The 19,461-nt window shown below is 32.2% G+C and overlaps 1 protein-coding gene across 2 annotated transcripts; it reads right to left on the reverse strand.

The window, feature by feature from the left end:
• Nucleotides 1-837: 837 nt before the first annotated feature.
• On the reverse strand, nt 838-8,796 carry LOC110737018 (probable serine/threonine-protein kinase At1g54610). 2 transcript variants are annotated; one of them, XM_021917364.1, is made up of 8 exons: nt 8,381-8,796; nt 7,737-8,274; nt 7,332-7,616; nt 6,898-7,215; nt 6,269-6,496; nt 4,558-4,658; nt 3,174-3,288; nt 838-1,521 (listed from the first exon to the last, which is right to left on the reverse strand). In XM_021917364.1, the coding sequence occupies exons 2-8, from the start codon at nt 8,154-8,156 to the stop codon at nt 1,204-1,206; spliced, it is 1,785 nt and encodes a 594-aa protein (XP_021773056.1). In that variant the 5' UTR covers nt 8,157-8,274; nt 8,381-8,796; the 3' UTR covers nt 838-1,203. The 2 variants fall into 2 exon arrangements, with proteins under 2 accessions (XP_021773056.1, XP_021773057.1); XM_021917365.1 differs by having other exon boundaries at nt 838-1,518; nt 8,381-8,784.
• Between the last annotated feature and the right edge of the window lie 10,665 nt (nt 8,797-19,461).

A 19,461-nucleotide genomic window follows, 5' to 3' on the forward strand; every position in this document is an offset into this window, starting at 1 on the left:
TAACCCACTTATTACCCTCGTATATACACTTGAGAGTATTTTTACTTAATTATAAGATAATTGTGAATTCATAGTGGCGAGTGGGTGGGTGGACATGAGCGAGTATAACTTCGAATCCACCGCTCACACACTACCCACCAATGTCATACCCATTTCAACTCCAACTAGGACGGGTGTGGTAGGAATTTGTTGATTATAGCCACCTATCAAAAGTTAAACACTAGTCGATCAAAATTAAAATTTATAGATAACCAGAAAATAAAGTAGGGTATTTATGAGAAATCAACTATTCTCTATGTAAGATAAAACTAGTGATCATGTCAACGATTAAGCATCTAATACTGAACAAAAATGACATACGATCATGTTTCGTGACAAATGTGATGATAGCAACTAACTTGATCTGCTCTATACTATTAGAAAGTTCAAGTGCCATGAAATTCCTAAGGAAATTCAAAAACACAGATTTAAAATGTACTCTTCTCAACGCTATTTCACAAGCACACAAAAATAATTTTATTGTTGCAACATCAACGTGCATGCATTACTCAAGTGCTCAACTAGAGTTTGGCAAATGTCAACCAACACGAGCAAACACATTTTATTTTGGTATGTTACAAATGTGAGTTATTCAGTTACTTATATGATTAAGCCACGTACAATGCAAACCCCTACAAATTCTCAATATACATGTCTGGAGATATAGTCGCTGTCGCCATAGAGATTAAAGAGTAGTCCATGTATAATTCAGTCATTTATACAATTTCGCCTTAGCTACAAGAGGAACAAGAAACCCGATAATAAGAAACTTGGAAAAATAACATGGCTGACAGAGGGTGGCAAAAATTGTACTGTAATATCCAAAACAATCAACGCACATCAGTTCTCAAAGAATAGAGATCTCTCTATAATAAAAGGAGGGTAAAATTACACATGAGGAGGGAACTTCCCCGCATTCCAGCACATAGTACACGGAAAATTTCTTTTAACATTGGGGAAGTTTTTTTTTTTTTCTTTTAACAAAAAAACTTCAAAAAAAGAAATAAAAATCAATTATACCTCTAAATACACTTCACCAGCCTTCTCATGATGAACATATATGTTTGCACCTTAAAAAAGCTTGGCCACTGAAAAACCTCAGAATAAAGGGTCCAGTTTCAAGCTTCAAGAACTAGGGCTGAATGTGTTCTCACTATCCTGGACTCATTTTCCTCGAGCTCGAGAACTACTGATATCTCTTCGGCCTGTTGACTTGGGTTCATTACCCTCAACAACATTCTTTTTCTTTCGCCTTGGGCCCCCAGCAGAAGCAGGGTCCACCAATGGACCGGACCAATGTTGCCCTGCCCCTTTAGAGTATGTAAATGATGTGGAACTGTAAGGAATATCAGCTGGGATGTTTGCAGGATCAATGTGCTGCGAAGCACCCAAGGGGTATCCGAGCCCTCCATCCTGGTGTGGTGGAGGGAACTTCTCACTCTTACTCTTTGCATTTGCATGCGTAATTATGCGCCGCCTCTGCTTCAAGACATAAATACATTTAAAAACAATAATAGTAGAAAGAACAATTTAAAACAGAAATTTTATCAGTTGAAAGAACCACAGCAGTTTCAAATCCTTTTTCTTTTACTTCTACGCAAACCATAAACATTACTACGTAATATCTTAACTTAAAACTTCACATTAGTTTCCTTTCAAAAAAATCTTGACATAACTTTGATACTAATTGGACAGAAGGGCATGATGCTTCCCCAGTGTTTTTTTTAACAACACTTCCCTTGTTAGAAGTTGCAGACCATAAGAAAGAGTTGCATATTAACTGCAACATTACTAAATTTGGCTATGGAGTCTCTCTCTCTCTCTCTCTCTCTCCTTATCACATGGGTCTCTCTTTATATATCTCTCTCTCTCCTCTAACATGAGTTCCTCATAAAATTTGTTCATCTCTTACATGTTGCAATGATTAAAAAAAAATTACTACATATTTAAAAAAGGAGATATTATGTAAAAGGTATCAGCGCCCATGTAACAAGTTTAAGATTGCAAATGCAAAGCCATTATACCTTTTTTTTAATTTAATAAAGTAAACTTATAAATTTCCACAGGGTGTCATCATCCATTTACAATTGAGCTAAAAGAGCAACTTTGCCTGTTTTCTTACTTAAATCCAGAATACAGAGCTATTAGCCTATTATCAACTAAACAAATTTCTCAGTCCAAAATTATAACAGCCGAAAATATTTTTTGAGCTGCATGTGGATGCCAGAAAGGTCATTATAACAAAGAGTTCTGAACTCTACTCAATTCTGTTTCCTTCCATCTGATTTTACTAGTCCTGCAATAATCTGCAAGCTAAATTTTTCACTGTATAGTCCAACCATTTCACGGAAACCACGAACATTTCCTTACATAAATTTGGCTATTTGTGTAGACCTAGGTCTGTTCCACACTAGAGTGGACACCCAATCCACCAATTTTAGAATTCATAAAAGAAGAGTGAGATGGTGTGGAGTCGAAATGGGATCTGGCAGGATGGCATTCCTTTGGCAGAATGTTCATATACACCTTCCATCCGATATGAATTTTTAAGCTAGCCATTTTGGGATGTCCCAAAACAAAACTTCACAATTCACACTTCCTTTTTAAGTTTAGTAAACAATTTAATTATTACTTTTCCCTATCTTTACTCCATCAATCTTCTTTTCTCGTTCCCAATACTTCTTTAACTGCCTTTACTGTGCTTTAAACATTTAGGCCTTGCTTAGATTGGAGGTAATATATTAAGGGGGTAATAAAAATCAAACTTGAAAAAACATAAGTAATTAGAGGTGTTGTAGGAGATAAGGTATTTACAAATGAAATAAGGTAGTAGTGCCATGAGAAAAAGATAGAGATGGAACCCTTAAATGAGAGTAATAGTTACCCACCCTCCCCCTAATGTAACTATTAACCCCAAAATGAGGGTAATAGTTCTTCTTTCTTCACCTCATCACTATCTCCTCCTTCCCTATATTCACTTTCATTTTGCTTAGTTTGACTTAATTACCCTAGTAATACATCTCCCCCAATCCAAGCATGCCCTTATATATATTCATGCCCAACCCAAATGTGAAAATCTTAGATAGAACACAGGGGTTATGATATAAGATGACAGAAAAAGCAACATAACATACATCAAGATTGGCCTGAAGCTCTGCATTAGCTTCAGGGGCTGGCATAGCCCGTTGACGATCACGTGTTCGACTTTTCTTTGTTGCATCTCCTTGCGCTTTACTGGCAGCTCTTAGCCTACACACAGAAAGGTAAAGCATCATTAAACTCAAATTATAAAAGAGAGATTCTAGGCTACAATTTAAAATGAAAAGCAGTATAAGGTGAATTGATGGCTAGCTGGAAGACACTGGAAAGGATATATAAAAAGATTTACAGGACACAAGCACAAAACACAATATATACTCCTACCTTGATTCTAGGCATAGCATTTGTTAAATTGCAATAATGGATGCATATTTGTGCAAGCAGAATTTTGCAAGCATTAGATGAATAAATTCTGCAAGGTCGCCATGATACATCCTCTCTCTATCATTCAAAGTAAGCCATGTATCCAAACTCCTCCCAATACCCTACCAAGAGACTCACGATCTTAGCTGCCCTACCTCATGATCCAATAATGCCTTAGCTAAGGTCAGAATTTATCAAATCACCAAGAAAATCTAGAGTAAATTTTTACTGTTCTATGTCAATATTCCCATTCACATGAACTCTTCCCTCAAATAATCAAATGTAAACAGCTAACCCCCATAGATCAAGGTTTACCATGAACCCTAAATTAACAAATTCATGCCTCTCTAAAATAAATAATCAATAGGGGGAAGGGAGTGAAAAGCAAGTGATTCCACTTCAAATAAATGTTCATTGTGGAGCTTGATGTCCAGTCACTCTAAAGAAAACATTATCCTTTCCTAAAACATATCAGTGGGAATTATGAGTCTTAGGGCAGTGAAATAATGATGTGGTATTGTGGTTACAAGAAAAAGATCTTGTGAAATGAGAAAAAATAGGATAGACGGTTTATACACAAGCATATGCACTAATGCCCAAGAAATTAAGGATTGAAGTTAACAATAAAGGTTGAGTTATAATATCTGAATGAATTCACAAAACACACTTGATGTAGTAGTATTCATGGACAGGAATCTATCTGATCATCTGATGACCCAACATTTCATAAGCTATACCCATTTGGTGCCAGAAATAACATGAGTAGAGCTAGAAGTAGTAAAACTAATGTAACTTTTTAAGTGGGGAAAGTAGTCTATGATAATTTTGCAAATGGCCAAGAAAAAATAAAATAAACCCCTTTTCCAGAAACTTTAAAGAAAAAAAAAAAAAAAAAAAAAAAAAAAAAAAAAAAAAAAAAAAAAACTTCTTAACAGAAGAATTTATGACCACTCTTTCCAATAAAAATGTGAAAAGAAAAGGTACAAAGATTGCCATGCAAAATTCTTCAGACATTCGGGCCAATCATAAAAATTATAAACCACACAAACTACTTACCTTCGCGCTTCGTCATCACGCCGTTTGGCATCCATCTCCTTGGTTGGTGGATATTTTGGAAGCGTTGATGGATCACAAGCAAGAGGTTCAGTACTGAAGAACTGCAGAGAACAAATAAGAAGAACCAACATCAATTCAAAGAAAACAAACCATGTGTTCAGTAGTTTAACACCATAAAAAAAAACCTTCCAACAATCAACAATGGTTGTACATATTTTTAAGAAAATGTGGAGCTTCAATGCTTTAGTTCCCAACACATAGAAATTTTCAATCGAGAAAGCTAGCATAAGATGTTTCATAAATGATAAACAAACTTTCACATGGATGATGTCAGCAATAAAAAATTAATGATGATGGACACAGGCAAATCAAACATCACCTTAACACAAGGAAATGAAAGGATCTTATGCTCAACTATAAACCAGCATGTGCAAATAATCGGACAACAAAAGCATGAAGTTAAATTTATAATATAAAAGGGCGAAAATAACATATTGAAAGAATACACAAGAAAAGTATAATCTTATGAGACTGAACCCAGCAGTCCAACTATCAAGAAATAAATAAGCATAAAAGCAATCAAAAGTTAAGAAAATTAGAAAAAGAAAACCTAAGGGCACAGGAAAAGGAGACGATCAACTCAAAGCTTAAATTAGCTCATGTAGATTGTAGAATAATAAATTTAAAAGATGCTCCCATTGGTTGACATACATCAAACTAATTTCACATATATAAGAAATCATGTTTCAAAAGAGATTATAATAAGCCATAAGAAAGGAAGATTAGACCAAGAGAAATTAAAATGAAGGAAATTAAGAAGAGTTTATGCCTTGAAGACTCTCATACTATGAAATTGCACTCTCTCTATTCCAAAAGAATAGGCCACTTTCTAAGACGGGTTTGTAATAATCTAGGCTTGCCCATAGTGCCCCATAGTCACAGGTAAGAATTTTATACATAGACTACATTGGTAGGGTTGAGATGTAAAAAATATAAAATTGAAGGATAGACACTGTATATTAGCTTAATTCCTTTAAAACGACCCCAAATAAAATCTAGACCACTATTTAGGGGCAGGGGAAGTAGTAAGAACTAAGAAGATTCACATACAAAAGGTTTCAAGGTAACATTTATATTCTTTCAGAGTAATAAAACAAAGGTTATCTGAGCACACAACATACCAGAAAAGGAAGAGTTTAACATGATTCAAATTTCAGATGCAACCACTGAAATGGTCACAGAACCAGCAGCTTTTGCAGCCTAAAGTATCGGTCGCAGTAAGTTCAAAAACCTTTGCAATTCGGTGAATGGTGATACAACCAAGATACAATACCAAGGTGTTCAAGATTCAGTCATACTTTGTGAAAAACTACTTATTTTCCAGTAAGTGCAGAACATAGAGATAATATGTGACACCAAAGACAACAGCCAATTGCAATATGAATAGTAAAATAAGACAGCTCACTTCACAATAAGGCATACACCAAAAGAAAACAACACTCAAAGTGAAAGAAGGGGGGAACTAGGAAATATGAGTCGTGTAATCATGCCTTTGTAATCTATTTTTTCCTAAGATGGGTATCCATCCATTCAAAACTTTGCAATTTAACATCCGCAAAGAATAAAAAACAATATAAATTTCCACTCCACCTAAGGCAGTGCTACAGAAATTGGAAGTAAACTTTGCTACGTAAGACAGTGACAAACTTACATCACTATTTAAAGCATCTGTGGCAGTTTTGCGTTCGGCTGGATCAATTGCAAGAAGCGTATCAATTAACGACAATGCTGAGGGCGGGAAATCTCTAAAGGTCTCTCTTATACATCTTTTGTACGGCTCTCGTGGCTTGAATATTGTTGCATTTGGCAACTTTGATTTTTTCCAGTATTCATCAGAAGGTGAACCACATAACTTGTATATCTTATGTAATTGCTCCACCTAAGAAAGCAAAGAAGATTAACAGATATGCGTAGCAGTAGATAACAGACCAGGCCCAACAACAGTTTGCCAAAAAAAAAAAAAAAAATGAACAATACAAACGTGGTTCACATCATAGCTGAAGTACCATGACAACACGATTCAATTATTAAAACGAAAAGAGCTCCATAATACATGAAAACAATAGTCAACAAGTTACTAAGTTACACTAAATACTGAAGTGAGTACAGGTGAACATAATTGTCAGCAACGCTGACCAGGATTAAAACAAGATAAAAAGGACTGACTTGTATGATCTTCTATAGACATATGTGCACGAGAAATATACGAAGTCGGTGTGTCAATTCAAAGTTCTTAGTATAGGTCAGTGAAGTTAACAGACTAGAAAATCAGATTAGTACCTCAGTGCGACCAGGCATGATAGGCCTCCCAGCCAATAACTCGGCCAAAATGCAGCCAGCACTCCACAAATCAATGCCAACACTATAATCAGTAGCCCCAAGAAGGAGTTCTGGGGCTCGGTACCATAGAGTGACAACACGACTGGTCATAGGATGCTTCTTGTTTGGATCAAAAAAGGTAGCCAATCCAAAATCAGCTATCTTAAGTATTCCTCCATTGTCAAGCAGAAGATTTGATCCCTTGATATCACGGTGAAGAACACCGCGATTATGACAGTGCTCTAGTCCAGAAATCAGCTGGTGCATATAACATTTTACCTGCAATTATGAATACTGCTAATTACTAAACAAAGAGCTGGAATGAAACAACAAGCTCAGCAGGTTTTACACCAGATGAATAGCATACTTATGTACAAAGATGGATCGTCACAAACCTGTGGCTCCGTAAACTTAATATCTGGACTGGCAGCAAGTCCAGCTAGATCATGCTCCATGTACTCAAACACCAAATACAAACTACAGGACATCCTTGAAGTAACCAACCCTTCAAGTTTCACAACATTGGGATGGTCTAATCTGCGTAAGATCAAAATCTCTCTAGCCATGAACTTAACACTCTCGGGCTCCAAATTATCAAACCGGACCTTCTTAAGTGCAACTATCTTCCCGGTTAACGAATCTCTGGCTTTATATACATTACTATATGTTCCTTGCCCAATCTATATCAACAAAGAAAACACAATAAGCAGCAATCACAAACAACTTCGACAAATTACAAAAGGTTCAAGCCAAACTCCAACCAGCAAACAAAAGTGAAGCGTAACAGATAACACCCTCACCTTATCAATCTTTTCGAAAGTATCAGCTCGCCTCGGAACCCACCCATCAATAGCTTCACCAGCAACGGCGGAAAGCCAAGAAGGCCATCCAGCAGCCACCTGCTCACCATGTACATTCTTAGGAGGATTACTCAACCTAGGATTCGGCTTTGATCGCCGCCTCTCGCCCCTCGGCTTCTGACTTCTACCTTTCCCTTCCCCATCCTCTTCCCCCTTCTTCTCTTCCTCCTTCCTTCCACCATCATTCAACTCAACACCCCCATTTTCCCCCTCTTTCCCTACTTCCCAACCAGACACAACATCTGCAACAGGCAAATCAACCTTCCTACCAGATTCAACCCCCAAATTCTCTTTCTCTCTCCTCCCACCTCTCTCCCTCCCCTCAGGTGCTGCTATCTCTTTCCCAAAAACACAACCCATCTTCTATTAACCCTAAAAACCCTCATATCTCACCATAATCCAACGATCTACTCCAAGTAACCCCTAATTAATCACTACCCAGAAACCCTAATCCCCTAAAATCTTCAAAAATCAACAACTGAAACAACCATACAATGCCAAATCATTAAACCCCACTAACATACAATCAAAACCAACATACAAAAACATGGATTTATCAAATAATCAAGAAAAAAATGACTTACTTTAGCAAAAATTGGGCAGTAAAGAGACAAATTAATTGACCATTTTTCTCGGAGATTTTGTTTGATTGATACAAAACAATGGGCCCCTCTGTACAACTAGCAAAAGGGGTTGTCAAAGACTGATAAGGAGCTGTTTTTCTTTATTCAAATTCTCCCTAACTTTTCTCCGAAAGCGGCGGAATTGAAGGGGTTTTCCGGCGCCGGAGAAGAAGATTTGCCGGAGAAAATTGATGGGATTGTTGGGGTTGTTGAAGGATGAAATGGGTTGTTGTTAGTTTTTCGAACAGCAGCTAAGTCAAAAACAAATTTCTTTTCTCTCGCCTTTTTTGATTTTCGCTTTTGCTTTGCTTTGCTTTGTTTCTCTCTCCTCCTGGGTTGAACACAGTGGTTGTAGTAGCCCACACTTGAATGATCTCACAGCTTGTGGGGTAGCCTTTTGGCTAATGGTTTGGTTGCTCCTTTTTACCAATCCCAAATCTTCTTCTCTTCAATTGTGGACAATTTTATGGGATGGTAAAATTATTACTTTCCTTCGTTCTTTTAATATCGCATCACTTATTTTTTAGGCAAGTTTCACAAATATTATATCACTTCTATTTTAGGACAAAAAATATCTATGTTCATACTACAAATACCCAATATTCTTTTACTTTTTCACACTTACTTTTTATTTTATCTTTACATTACATGGACAATTTTGTATTTATACGTTTCCCTCTATTACTTTTTTCCATTACCAAATTTTGCCTCCAAAACCCCTATAATGCAATAAAAAAAAGAACGAAGGAAGTATACTACATCGACTCTTGGTGGTAAAGGTTTGAGGCTGGTATCGTGACTATTGTCTAGTATATCTGTATATGCATTAAGATAGTCTTGTTTGTTAGAGAGAGTTTTGATGATATGTTAATCGATTGATAGGCTTGACTCTGTAAATCCATTATTTTGATTGCTTGATAAAGAGTTGATTTGATGAGTTTGTTGCATGTATTCATTCAAATTTCTAAGTTCTATAAAATTGGGAAAATGAGGTTTTATTTTTAATGTTAGCTAGTTGTATTGTAAAATGTATTACTTAAATGACAAATTTGTACTAAAGAAATTTTAGCCCAATTTATAACCTCAATATAGTATTTATTTTCATTTTACATGTTTCAGTAACAAAATAGATACAACTATACAGGTGATCAAATAATTTTTATCAGACATTTTTTAACACACTTAATAAAATTACCTAATCAAAGCATCTAATGCAATCAGCTAATTAAGTCAGTTAATGCAACCAACTCTTAGTAATCAGCTAACCTCTAATAACTAGACATCTGAATTCACGAAGAGACTAACATAAATTACTTTCATATCATACAAGTTTTTTAACATCTCAATCTTTAAAATTTAGATACAAATTTTTGGACATTTTCTATAAGTTTTTTTTATTCATATAAGTCATTTGTCATGTATATTAGTCTTTGGGTGAGTAAACTCACGGTAAATCAAATTCACTCGATTCAATTATTTGTAAACATTTAATCCTTCATTCTCATTAGTGTAAGAACATGCTCTTTTCAACTTATTTAAGAAACATGTTACTTTTTTTGTCAAAATCTAACCAAATCACATTATTCAACTCAAATCAAACAAAAACATGTAATTCTTATTTATAATATATTTAATTGTGTATTACGGAGTAATATAAACCTTGCAAGTTACATACCAATATTTGAAAAGTAGACATTAATTGAATCTAACAAGGCACCACAAGATAACGTTTTTCTGATACATTTGAGTAAAAATATGGCTAATAGTTTATAATAACACATTAGATAGATCACACTAAGAAATTCAGACCAAAAGTAATGAAAATCATACTAAAACACTTTATTTCAAGTGAATAAAAGAATGAAGTTCTAAGCTACTATTATAAAAAAACTGATTTGATAGTTTCTTGATGACTAACATTCTAGCCATTATGGGTTGTAGATATCATCTTGATCTTCCGAAAAAAAACAAAATTACAATCTTATTAAATAATTTTGATTGAATAAGTAAATTTGTCTAAACATATTTTAACTTATATTAACTTATTAAGTAACAACTCTAAGTAAAATGGGAAGAACACACCCTAAAATTGAAGTTGAAGCCTTGAATGGGATTTGACTCCTGTTTTGTCACTTTCAAATTCCAACTTCCCTTCACCCCCACTTTGTCTATTATAGAAATATGAAAAACTAGTTTATGAAGTTTTAGTCGTTTATATAGACCCATACCAAATTACCAATATACCATGTCATCCTCACAAAGTATTCTACAAATATTTGCTTTGGACTTTTGTTGTCAGGCAGGCAAGTCATGCAACTGATGCAAGATTGGTCAATTGGTCATCATCTTCAACGAATTAGGAGGTATGGAGTAACATTTTTCAACTTACATTAACCTATTTTTTCAACCTGAACTTATTTTATCTAAATATATATAGATGAAAATTTTAAAAGACATAGAGTCTATAAAAAAAACCCTAGCCTCCTCTCTCTCTCTTCTCTCTTCTAAACTCTAGCCTTTATTGTTAATTTCAAAGGGGCTTCCATCGGATTTCATTGGTGGAAAGCCCCAATCTTTGTTTCCTTTAATTTTTTTTTTCTTGTTTCTTAGGTTATAATAATGTCTCTCTTGAAAGAAAGGGTTTATCTTTTTCGAAAGACAAGGTTTTTTCGATCTTGTTTTTCGAACTCCTTCGAAAGACAAGATGTTATTTGCGTTTAATTTGGTCTCCAGTTGTGTGGGGCTACGATTGATTATTGCTCGGATTTAGGGTACAAAATCAGCACAAGAATTTATTTTTTCACAAAATTATGAAGCGGCGACGGATCCACTTAAAAAGTTGTATAAGACAAAAAATCGAGAATGTGCCGAATTGTTATATTTATGTATTTGGATTTTTAGCCCTTTCCTGATTAATCCTTGTTTAAATTTGTTAGATCTGTTTTTATTATCGTTAATTGTCAATTGTAGATGTCGTATATAGCGTCTTTTAGGACTTCTTTCAAAAAAAAATAAAATAAATAAAAAGACATATCCTAATTAAATGATAGATCTCTTTTGGATCAAGATTTGAATGCAGGTGTGCAAACATATTGAGATAGGAATGTATATGTTGATATGACACAACATACCATCACAATAATATTTTTATTCTCATATGAAATATCATATCAACGTACACATTCCTATCTCAATAAAAACAAGTTGAGTAATGTCTTGGTTAACTTAAACTTGATAAAAATAATATTTTCGAACTATCTCTATCTTTAATGATTTTTTTTAGATTATTGTTTGATTAGATAATAAAGTGTTTGACTTGTTCAAGTTTAGCTTGTGAATGAGCTAGTTTGCCTATTGAGTTTAAGGCTCTGTTTGGTTCATCTAATTTTGTCTGAAATTATTTTATATGACTTATTTTATTTTATATGTGCTTATTTTTTTTAGCCGAACTTATTTTAACTTATCTGAGTTTATTTTATTGATGATTTTACCGCGGTTTGACTACCATATTATTTTAATGATATATAATATGATCTGTTCATTTTTTCACGTTATAAAATGACCACAATTAGTCTTATAATATCTACAATGTAAATATAAATTTTGAAAATTTTAATCTAATAAAAATATTTTTTTTTTTTGAGAAACTTAAAATAAGAATAAAAATTACATAAATGAAACTAAAAATTTGATAAAACAAAAAAATGTTGATAATACTATGTAATACCATTAATAAAGTAATATAATTAATTATTGGAAAAAATATGTCAATTATGAATTATATAATCATTAAAATATTATGGTAGTCATATTTCAAATGACTACTGTAAAATTTTCATTATTTTATGTGAAATTATTTTTCCTAGATAACTTATTTATCTAAAAATATTTTTTTGAACTTGTTTAATATGAAATTATTTTCAGAACTTATTTTATTTGAAATTATGTAAAATTATTATTCAAATTAAGTTAAAATTAGAACAAACAAATCTTAGTTTGACTTATCTTTATAAAATGATACGGAGTACAAACTATTTTTTAAAAGATCTTATGCATGCATCCATTCAATCTGATACGGAGTAAAAGTTTTTTCGCCCGTATTAGATAGTCTAAGGTACTTAAGTGCTACATTTGCAAGAGATTTTGTTTTAAGTTTGAACCAGTTTTGAATGAGCTATACAGAACAATATACAAATCAAATGTATGTAAATGAGTTCACAAACATTCATAAGTGACAAGTCCATATGAAGTTGCTTGAGTTTGACACATATATTTAGCGAGCTTAATCATTTTTTTTTGTTCACGTTTGTTCATTATTTTAATAAACGAGTATTGACATGGTTTTAATAATGAGAATGGAAGAAATGTGTGATTTATTATTAAAACTCAAAAGCTCAACTCTTCTGTCTCAAAGTATTTATAAATGAAATAATGTACTTAACCCATAGTTTATTTACTTAATTAATTCTTCCCTTTGTCAACTTTCTTCACCATTATTTTTAAAATCTCAAATTCTTAATTTTTTTTTTTTTTTTGGGGGGGGGGGGAAATAGAAGTTATAATAATACCAAAGAGTTTAATTAAAGTACGTACAATATGGTCAACAGACAAGCGCAGCTTAAAACACTCAAGCTACACAAAACCAAAAAAAAAAGCAGCAGCCTCAAAAACAAACATTAAAGCACTAAACCCTTAATTTTCTTATGTTGTAATTCTTGTAAGGGTAATGCTATATGTAGCTCTTAGGGCTATATATAAGCATTAAATACACTCTTGAAAATTGTATAAAATTAGAAATTCATGACAAAAATACACGTAAATCAGTGTAATTAATATTTATATTTTTATGATTTTCTAAATTTATACGATTTTTTAGTGTATATTTAATACTTATGTATAATATAAGTCAAAGGTTCGAATCCCCTTTTTCTAGTAAGTAATTTTTTGTAACATATTTATGGACTGTTAAAAAAAATGATCATTTTTTTTTTTTTTTCGAAAGAAAAAAAAATGATCAAATTTATTGAAACACAATCATAACAATAAGGAATTTTGGATATTGAACCATTATTGCTATATAATTTAATTAAGGAATAAGTAATAGCGTTGATCAATGAAAAAATATTCCAAGGAATATTCTTTGTAAAATCTTTTTTTATTTTTTATTTTTTTATTTATTTTATTTTTTATGTATCATCTAAAATTCATTTATTTTATATATGATTAAAAAAGGATATAAGAATGATAGAAAACGCTTAGAGAACAGCTATAAAAATTTCAGATATGTTTAAGCTGGGTTAATTGCTATGATTTTACGATTGTATAAATCCTTCATTTTAATTTGTCATGTGTCATGAATGCATGGTAATGACTGGTGTGAATTGACTAATTGCTACCTCAAACTCAAAATTTGGCCGCTCACAATTGATTGTAGCACACTTCCATTCTCAAATGCATTGCATGTACACTCGGGTGTACAATGGTCAATGTCAATTGATGTGTTAAGCGAAATATTATTCAATTATAAATGGATGCTTTTTCTATTTTTTTTTAATGCCTTTAAGATGATAATTATAGGGCTTTGTTTTGTTTTGTTTTGTGTGTTTGTTAGGTTAGTAGGAGGGGGGGAGGGGGGGATTGAAGCTGCTCACATTAAATTTCTAGTATTTATATGGATTTTTTTTACTAAGTGAAATGTAAATTAAGCTTTAAACAAGACCTAAGAATAAAGCATTGATCATTTTCGACAATAATTTGCTACTAACAGTCTAACACACTCCTTATTACTATTGTTCAATTCAAATCATTATTTTATTTTCTTTGTTAAGCAAGGTGATGTACAAGCACAAACACAATATAGTATTTGCATAACAAAAGGAAAAAAATAAAAAACAAACAAACAGTATAGTAGTATAAAATTTACAACAGTATGGAAACCCATCCTTTATTACTTATACTTTGTATTAGAACTAGGTTAGAACCCGTGCGATGCACGGTTTATATAAAATCTATATAAGAATTATGCACCTTGTACGAAAAAAATGAGTAATTTTAAAATTTTAGATTTTCATCAAAATTATGATATAAAACCAATTCAACGTCACTTAAAACATATTTCAATGTAGAAGGCAATTTATTAGTATATAATTCAAAATTATTTCAATTTCCTAGGATAAAGTGATAGGTTTTAGTAGTAATGTATAAGCTTCTAATATTTAAATTTCAAAAATGTTAAATATGATAGCTCTCCAAAAAAAAAAAAGAAAAAAAAAAGATGACATCATCCTAGCACTTAAACGGGAATTTTTTTTATTAAGAGAGCAACATGTAAGCAGTGATGACGTCAGCATACTCTGTTTTATTAATAGTTAATAGATTGTATAACAACATAAGAGTAATAATATAGGGTTTGAATTTCGCTAAGTGAGAGTGTTTGGGGTGGAGATTTCTTCACCTTCATTTCCCCCGGCCCTACTCTCAAAGTCCCAAATACTTAACCCGTAAATATTAGATTAGAAAAATGTAATGGTAAAACAAACATATTTTGGTGTAAATTTGCTTTTGGTGAACTATGGTCATCATTATCACATTTTTGTCAAGGACTTATTGCTTCTTATTGAACAATTAAACTTAAATGACCCCAATTTTATCGAGTAATATCTCTATTATACTTCGTATAAGCTAAACCGTAATCTTTAAATTTGTATTGGGTTTGGTTCATTCATATGCAATCAAACACTGAAACCAAACTTCATACAAGTACAAGTATTATTTAATGCATGTAACGAATTATTCATCTTGATATCGTATTGATGACTAAAGTTGGCCGTTTCTTGTATGATGTCAACGATTTCTTTCATGCTTGATCGTCAATTTAATGGCACTATCAATCATGATAATGATTAGGTTGAAGATCAGAGTGTCATATTTTAGATTTTTATTTAGATATTCAATGATGTCTGGAAACTGAGCATTATTTTGTTTTATATAGGTTGGTGACTTAGTAGATGATTGTAATAAATTGTACTTATTTCTATATTAGGGCGGCTAACGCGCGCATAGCTGGCTATACACGAGAAGTTCTTTCGATTTGGCGTTATGTTATAATTTTAGTTGTTAATAGCTTTATAAGGGAGAATATGTAAACACATACATTGGCGGATCTACGAAGTAACTAATTTGGCATAAAATTTCAAAACTGCTTAATTAGAACTAATCTCAATGCTTGCTGCAGTGGTAAATGGGCTTTTAGTTAAGTTTTGGGTATTGTGTGGCACATCGGGGTTTGACCCACTCAATTTCCATTTTCTTCATTGACTTTTTCCTTTCTAAGTCTTTTTTTTTTTCCGTTTTCACACTTTAATTATTTTAAGAGTATGAAATATTTTGTTAACTGTAATGGTAATTAGCTACATTTGAAAACTACTAGCATTAATTATAAAAAAAAAAAATACAAATTTAATATCCCGTTCACAGTTTTTTTTTGAATAAGTTCTCAGTCAATTAACATCACATTACATTACATCAGTAACTCAGTATGTTATTTTGTTAACCTTTTTTGGCGAAATTTTTATATATAACCACCTATGAAGTCTGATTTTTCAATTATTCAATATTATTTTGGGTTTAAAATTTTTTTAAACGACTACATGTTACCCCTAATTGAAAATCTTGGATCCACCACTTAACACATATTTTTAGGGGTATAAATGTCCACACACTATTTCTTAAGAGTTCCCAAAAAAAAAAACAATTGACATTAATGAGGGCAAATATGTAAATAAACATTTTAGGGACATAATCGTCTCAACACTATTCATAAAAGTGTGGTCATACTTTTAAAAGGGGTAAATACATAAATAAATTTTTTTAAGGATATAATCGTCTCAACACTATTTATAAGAGTTTACTCGTATTTTTAAAAAGGTAGGGATTTGGGTTAACATAAGCTTGATGATCACAAATTTACTATACAGAATTATCTACACTCTAGACTTATTTACTCCGTAATTATTATAGCTTGTCTTTTACGACAAATTTCATCACTAGTTATTGGAAGATGATGTATGCTTGTATGGATGATTTAGAGATATTCTTATGTTGGGCAGGGAGATTTTGGAAAGCACTTACAAGGTAAGTCAAACTTATCGAGGTAATTTTCTCATGTTAACTAAGTCACAGTTACTTTTTGTTATGTTCATTTTTTCGAAAAAATATTGTTGTAAATACAAGTAAATCTTCGAAGTGATACGAACGAACATGCAACAATTCGTCTTTTACTTCTTTTTCTCCGGCGTTCCCAGGAATTCAACGAAACGAAAGCAATGTAGCTGCAACCGAACTAAAGTCAATGGCTTCGACCATAATTTCTTAACAATGAAAAGTGCAAACCCAATCTAAAGAACTCTATTCACCCACGACTACTTTGCTAGCTAATGAGTTTCTAAAGGAATGACGTTTAAGACCTAAAAGAAAACTATATTTAATCTTATGCATTAGGTGCTGTAATACCCTGAAAATTTCCTTCTTTTAAAAATACTCATTCTAATCTAAATAAAACCCTTTTTAGGAAATAACCAAAATATTACCACCACCGTGATAACGGCTAAGGCTAAATTTTCAAAGTCACACAGCGGAAGTAAAAAAATAAAAACCAACTTCCAAAATAAAACTTGAGTTCACAACCTCAAAACAAAAGTAGAATAAAACATTCACAAGTTGGAACCAATTCAAACATGGTTCTTCTTAAAAACCAATTAAAAATAAACACAACATCGTTAGTCCATAACAAACCAATAATTCAAAAATATCAAAACTAAAAAACATAACAAGTAACTCTCTGCACTCTTTCCCTTCATGCTCTTCATACTTCAACTACCTGTTACTTTCTCTTTATTTCAACCTTCTACTCACCATATAAATGGGTCATAGTTGGGTCAATCCAAAGGAAAGCCAAACACAAACACAAAAGTACGAATCAGCAAAAGCTGAGTACATATGCACCACACTAACATGAATATCCTAGCATCAAAATAAAATAATTAAAACATACTCGCCATACAATTACAAGTCAACTTACCTTTGACTCATAACTAGCAATATTAATTATTAATAATAATTTTGGATTACGCATCGAACGGGTTTCCTTCCTTGAAAATAGCCCATTTAAATATTGAGCTTCCAATCAGAAAGCTACCCCAATTGGCACCTACAATGTCACACTTGTGACGGAATTCAAGCGCATTAATAATAAAAAAAAGTACAGCGCCTGTACCTTTGTAGAAGCTATGGTTAAATATAAAACCCCATAACTCCCCCCATATGTTCATACTCCAGGTATATACATTTCAAAAGTTTTGGTGCGTATCTTCTTACACTTTACGTGATTTACCAATTTAACTTGTGATGACTCCAACCAATCAATCAAGAATACAACATAACAATCATCAACACATACTCCAATTTATTCTTGAATTAATTAGTGAGCACATATTATTTATTTTAATTAGGGTTCCTCTTGCCTAGATTTGTGCACAAAATTGCACAATTACTACCTTGGTGCATAAGATGCACTACTAAGCTTCCTTGACTCAAACTCAACTTACATGAGTGAGTAAATAAATAAACTAACTTCTTGACTCAACACCAATAAGAAATGGGTGAGAAATAAATTCATGAATCATGCTCAATAATTCTAATTTTAGCTCCTTTAAATATACATAAGCTTTGCTTATTAAATTTATGCTTCCTTGATAATTGAAAATAAAACATACTTCCATAATTCATACATATTTAACTTGTATCATGCCTCAAATAACATATTCACATACCTGCACAACAATTCATGCTCATCACTTAAATCATACTTTACAATCCTAGCATGATACTACGCATACACAAATATTCTTGTGTACATACATACCTTGAATAATGCCTAAACTCGACCACACTCGCTAGAAATCACCTAGCTCGAAGCTTCCTACAAATAAGAATACATAACTGTAATTAATCTACTATTCTCACAAATTTTCAGCAACTATAATACATTTTAAACCTTGCTAATTAACCCAATTTAATGACATAAAAGCCATTAAACCCTTTCTTTAAATGGGTATTTCAAATCCTTTCAAAAAGACTTAGTTTTTATGACTTAAATAAAATTACAGCATACTTATTTAATATAAAACATTACTAATAGACTAAGAAATCATAATTAAATCATTAAAACCTTTTTCCCTTTTATGGGTAATCAAACCCTAACTCAATAATTAAAAAGTAGTGTGCATAAATAAATTTCAGCATTAATTTGAGGGCTTTAACCATTAATTAAACAATAACAACAACCTAGGATCAAACTCTAACCATAAACAATAAATTCCCAAATTCTAGGGTTTGTAAATTAGGGTTTTTGATTTAATTAAAATCTGAAAATTATATGAATAATTTAACAACACCAAATACCCAAAATTAATACCAAAACACAATCAAAATGACATAATCATGCTTTGAAAAATACAAAACAATAGAATTAAATTAGAAAGAGAAAAGAGTTTTTTTTTTTTTTTTTTTTTTTTTTTTTTGTGTACCAAACCGAAAAGAGGGGGAAGGAGGAGAGAGAACCGACTGCTACTGCTAGCCGTCAGTGGACGGTGGTTGCGCCGGTGGGAGAGAAAAGAGGAGAGAGAGAGGCATGGAAAGAGAGAGAAAAAGAAAGGAAAAAGAAAGAGAAAAAGGAGAGAGAAAATAAAGAAAAACTTTTGGGATTTTTGTAAAATATGACAATTATGATTTTTGAGTGAAAAACCTTGGGGTTTTGAAGTATTTATACTCCCCTTTTAAAACAAAAACTCATAATTACAAGATTGTCATTACTAAATCCTACTCCCTTTAACTTCTTCCTTTGGGGCCAACTTGTAGTGCTCTTAAGTGTCCTCAATTTCCCAACAAGTTGATCTAACTATTTAAATAAAGATGACTCAATTCAAAACACTTTTATTGCCTCAATTAATTACTCATATTATTTTATATACAATTACATAATA

The sequence above is a fragment of the Chenopodium quinoa genome, unplaced genomic scaffold (assembly GCF_001683475.1).
Source record: "Chenopodium quinoa cultivar QQ74 unplaced genomic scaffold, ASM168347v1, whole genome shotgun sequence".
NCBI lineage: Eukaryota > Viridiplantae > Streptophyta > Magnoliopsida > Caryophyllales > Amaranthaceae > Chenopodium > Chenopodium quinoa.